This window comes from Arachis stenosperma, chromosome 4 (genome assembly GCF_014773155.1).
Source record: "Arachis stenosperma cultivar V10309 chromosome 4, arast.V10309.gnm1.PFL2, whole genome shotgun sequence".
NCBI lineage: Eukaryota > Viridiplantae > Streptophyta > Magnoliopsida > Fabales > Fabaceae > Arachis > Arachis stenosperma.
Genome location: NC_080380.1, coordinates 98641960 through 98647559, shown reverse-complemented (window position 1 = coordinate 98647559; position 5600 = coordinate 98641960). Strand labels below are relative to the sequence as shown.

Here is a 5600-nt window from a genome sequence, read left to right as displayed (position 1 = left end):
ATTTATGAATTTTTTTTTATTTTATACTGCTGTTTGATATTCGTATAGATGATAAAAAATATAAAGTTATTTTATATAAATTAATTATATTTATGAAAAATTGTATTTAAAAATATATTTCAATATAAATACAATAAAATTAACATTATGTGTATTGTACGGATACATACTATGGTTAATATTGACAACACCAAAAATAAAATTTGCAGGTTTAGTTGACGTTTATTCAAACGCATCTGTCAAGGGGGTTGAAATATCAAACCCATTCTCACATGTTCACTATGATATTTTTGGCCTTTGTGGTCCTTAATCCTTATGTTAGCTGTGAATAAAATAATTCACTAATTTGCACTGTTTTGAGCGGATTTGAGCTAAGAAAATTATAAATGAAATGAACAAAACTGCAATTTGGAAAGGGAAGAAGAATAATTCCACCATTGATCGCACTTATAATAATGGTAGGGAGACAAACATAATCCATATATAATATAAATGACTTTTTTACAACAGACGGTTTTTTTTTTTTTCAATACTTGGTGCATCCACTAAGATTTAAACCCAATACAGTGTATACTGTATTAAAAAGCACATGATTTATCATCTAAGCTCTGTCAGCTGCGCAGCATCTCTTAAATAGAATTTTGATTTGCAATGAATTAATATTTGATTCCTTAAACTAGTAGGTACCATGAAAAAAGAAACATGCCAAACAAAAAAAAACGTAAACAAGTGCCAAGGCTCGTTCAGAAGACCAAAAACAAAAATTAGGCCTCAAAATTCAAACCCCAAAGCCTATAATCCATTTGCCCGTTTCAAAATAAAGTAACCCTCCTGACCCAAAAAAGGTTACCCTAATACAGCTATGCTTGCCATCATCTGAAGCTCAAGTCTTGCGCCGCATAGATAGTCAAATACTCCTCTTTCTTTTCAATTCTCTCTCTATTCCCCCTTATTATAAAGATCCCGCAACTACATTATTTTTTCTCTCGACCTCACTCTTTTTTCACCATTCTCTCTCGTAACATACATGATTTTTTTTACTCTTCTCTATCTTTGTTTCGCTCTTCAAATTTTTTGTTTGCATTGATAATTGAATTTTTGTGGGCTGTGATGAGTATTAGAGAAAGTCATGCACCACTCTGATGATTAAGTGTTGATAAGTTTCTCATACCCATTAAATCTGAGCCCTCTTTTCTATACAAAACATTATTTTCCTTTTTTTCTGTTCGATTTTATTGTTATATCTGTTGCAATATGTGTTGTGGACATGTTTAATCAAATTGGAAGAAGGGACCAAGTGATGGGGGTTATGTGACCCTAACCATGATGCGGACCGTACAGCTTATATGGCTTCTGGGGACAAAATTCTGGTTTCTGATGGTTCCTTCTTCTCTTTCAATCTAATTGTTTTTTATTATGTTGTGAATGTATTTCTATTGTTTAAGATAATACCACATTATAAGTATTTTGTTCTTAGTTTCATTTTCAGTTATACGGCATTGCCTTTACATAACAGTTTTCAGTTATTAGCCTATTTTGTTCTTCTATTTCGCTAATGAATTAAACATTTAAGTATTTTTTTTTTCCAAAAGATTAAGATTTTACAATATTCAATAATATTACGTTTACTCCCTAATATATATATATAGAATGATATTTTAGGAAAAAAAAAACAGAATATTAGACACCAGGAAAGAGAATTCCTTTTATATAATGTATAAACTGAAGGAAAATTCTATAAAAGGTCTTGTGTGCTATTGAACTTAATTACTTAAGTACTATTAATTTGTTAGATCGATATTTTAAATGAGTTCTTTTATTAATGTATTCAGTACTTTAGTTTTAGACAAAATTTAATTATCAAATTAGTTTTAACATTTATTTTATTAGATAAATTAATAAGCGATTGAGTTTTGCTAAAAATTTTTAATTAATTAATTTTTATCACTATTTAATAGTACTTGAAGTTGCCACTAAAATTAGTCCTTCTCAATAAAAAAGTACTAAATAGATAAAATAAATTAATTTTTAATCATCTTTGACAAAAGCAATTAACAATCCAAAAGATCAAAATTACTTTATTTTTTATAACTCTTAATCGACTTCTTAATCATGCAATATCTAATCACGATTGACCTTTGAACCACGTAAATTTAAGATCATTCATTCAGCTTTATATCAACTAGTTTGATAGTTTCTCTTTCCTTGTATGTGCATCATACACTATTCTCATATAATAAGTTTTTCTTTCCTTGTATGTGCATCATACACCAAATAAACAGCACAAATAAAAATGATTGTTTCTTAATTTTCCTTCTATACACAATTATTTCCCTCTTTTGTAATAATTATTCAACCTAAACATTATTACCTTAAAATTGTACTATATCAAATTTAGAAATCACATCTTTCTTTGTCTCTATCAATCCTAATATATTTACATTATTTTTACGCTTAAATTTTTTTTCATTTTCCACTTTCCAACACTCCTTAAATCCATCATATTCCACAAACTAAAATCATTTAAAAATTTTATTACGCATCTTATTTCGATTTTTGGGCACCTTCTTGTTTTCTCTTTTTGTTTTGCTTGCCTTCTTTTTTGTGTTAATACTTCATTCTGAGTTTGGAGAATAGCCATAATGTCCTCATTCTTGTCATATAAAACACTTTTTGATTCGATAGTCAGATCCCAAGCAGTCCTATTTTCAGGCATATCTTTATCCCAACTTCCTCCATATTCATCTTGATTAGTTTCACCATCTGCATCCTAGTCTAAGTCCTCCGAATCTTCCAAGTTCCCTATAGCTCTTTCATCATTCAACCCAGTTTCTTGCACCACTGTATTCTCATCCTCTAAATCTGAATCTTGCACTGCATCTTTCCTTATCAGACATATGCCAACATGCTGCTTACCACTCTCGTCCAAACTGGCGTGGATCTCATTAATACACTTGGTGGAATGCCTTTTTCCGCTTTGCTGTTCGAACAATTCTCCGCACCTTCGCCAATCTCTTTTCCGGCTTGATTCTGCTCGTCGGATAGATAAGGGGCTTCATGCTCCTCCCTGCCCTCCACGCCACAAGTTCAGCGTGGACATTTTCATATCCGTCACTAGCAGCTGACTTTCGCACTGCTCCCAGATTTGCCTCGTCGGCGCTGTTTACCGTGGCATCAACTCCTTCACGAACTCCATGACCAACCACGCCCCTCTCTTCACCTTCGCCCGCAGTAGCTAGCAAGGAGGCCCTTTTAAAACACACAATGACGTACTCTTCATCGCACCACACAACCACTTCGCCGCTACACCCCACTAACATATTGGGCCTCATATGCTTCAACCCAGCCCCAACTAAAGTTTTGTTCAACACTAGATCAACCCCTTCTTTCCGTTTATCCCTGTATTTCCAAGTCTCCATTCTTTCAGAGATTGTTTCGTTATTGATTGTTTGAGATCCCATAGATTCCGCACTCACCATAACTTCCGGATACACCAAATGATTATTCGTTTGCGTTTTCAAAGAACCCTCATGTCACTCATCTAAACCCTCAACAGCAAATACCTTTCTATCCTTGTCATGTTCTGCCTCTCGTAGCCCCTGTGGCATCATTACCACCGCATCCCATCCCAACTCCATGGTTCCTTTTGAATTTCTAGTTCTTCACTTCTATGGTATTCCAAGACAATTCTCTCTTTCTCATTCACCTCGATATCCTTTTCTTTAATTTTTTCTTGTTTTCCATCAGGAGAATCTTCATCGTGCATAGTGATTTTTTTCCGGATATCAATCCTCCTCCTGTACTTAGCCTCACCCACAAAGATCTCTTTGCTCCTTAATTGCATTCCATTCATCTCCTTGATGGCCTTTAATGCCCCTCCTTTTGTAGTATACTTGATAAAAGCAAACAGATGGATCCGGCCATACTTCTCCTTACGTGCCAAATATATGTTCTTTATCCTTCCTATCCACTTGAACATATGAAACAATTTATTCTTCGAAACATTGCCAGGTAAATTATTCACAAAAATTGTGAATGATTCACTCTCCAATTGGAGATACGCTTCCCAGTTCCAAATCCGTGGAGCTTTCCTAACATGGGGTTGTCTAACTTTATCCCACCTTACATTAGACATATATATATTATAGAGTATGAGGAGTACTTACTCTCATACTTTTATTGAAGCACCATTCTGCCACTCTTTTTCTCTGATTGTGTCGCAGACGGACGTTGTGCAACGCGGATATAGTGACTCTCGGTGGCTTGGACGGCTTGGCTAAAAACCTAAAATTGCAAGACTTTAATGAAGTTTTTGGAAGCTGAAGACAAAAAAAAGCGCATTTTGAAATATCTCAGAAGATAAATTCCTAGATTTAAAATGTATTATTTTGATTATAGATTTTTTTTTTTTACTAAAGATAAGAAGATTTGAACTCGCAATATCTAAATGAGTATAGAAAGACTTTCATTTGAGCCATCACTTGGTTATAAATATTGTTAGATATGTAAATAAGTTTGTTATTATTGATCAAATTGTTAGCAGATTATAAAAGTTTTGACAAATTCTATTTAAGTGTATAAGAAAAGTGCAAGTTAAATTTCTTGATCTTGATAAGAGTAAGATAATTATAGAAATTATATAGTTGACACGTTAAAATTAATGAAATTGCAAAAGCAATAGTCAAAATTTATAGTTAGAGTTTATCACAATTATATAATTTTTATCGTTTGTTTGAAAATTATTTAATATAAAAAAAGAATATTATTTTTTAAAAAAAATATTTTTATTTAAAATTTAATTTCATGATTTAATATATTAATAGATTCATATTCAATTTTTTAGTTTAGAATAACTTTTATATGAATTAATTTTTTATTATAATTTTAATTTTTGACAAAGTTATTTTATTAATTGTAAATAAGAATGTTTTTTATATTTGACATATTAAATTTAAAGAATGTGAGAATTAATTTAGAAATAGATCTTTTTTTGTTGAATTTTTTTAAATAAATAAAATAAATATTTTATTTATCAAAATAAACAATTTCTAACATTTTTACCAAAATGCATCGAAAATCATATATCATTTACCGAAATATACACATCATAATCATATGGCCTTATCTCGTTTATAGTTTAAATTGGACACGTGTAGTATTATTTTATTTATATTGTAAATGAGATACGCGAATAATTATAACGTTTACAATGTAAATGAGATACATTACGATAAAATTTTAATCGCTATAAAAGGATGTGCAACTCTTTGTTCTCCACAAACATTTCACTACTTCTTGTCTATCTTTTTTTTTTCTGAAAATAAATCAAAATGTCTACTAGTAATGAATATTTGATTGTAAATGTGTATCACAATAATACATCTCTCTACTATCTATTATACTCTCTTAATAGAAAGGAAGAGAAAACTCTCAACATAACACTATATTACTCGTAAACTTTACTTGAATGATACCATTTAACTATTATATATGATGCCTATTTATAGACTTAAATATGCTGATTTTCTTAATCACCAAGTCATTCCTAATTAACTCCAACTAATATTTCTATAAGGTTCTAGTATAACAAGTTGGCAACT

General features: G+C 30.9%; 1 protein-coding gene and 1 non-coding gene across 2 annotated transcripts; one reads left to right on the top strand and one right to left on the bottom strand.

Annotated features, from left to right (window-relative positions):
* The first annotated feature begins 1102 nt into the window (after positions 1 to 1102).
* Positions 1103 to 1188, top strand: LOC130978472 (small nucleolar RNA Z221/R21b). Its single transcript, XR_009086114.1, has one exon. It is a non-coding gene; the product is annotated as a small nucleolar RNA Z221/R21b (small nucleolar RNA).
* Positions 1189 to 3610: 2422 nt separating this feature from the next.
* LOC130975233 (polyadenylate-binding protein, cytoplasmic and nuclear-like) lies at positions 3611 to 4135 on the bottom strand. Its single transcript, XM_057900052.1, has one exon. It carries the CDS (start codon positions 4133 to 4135, stop codon positions 3611 to 3613), a length of 525 nt encoding a protein of 174 aa, XP_057756035.1.
* Positions 4136 to 5600: the final 1465 nt, after the last annotated feature.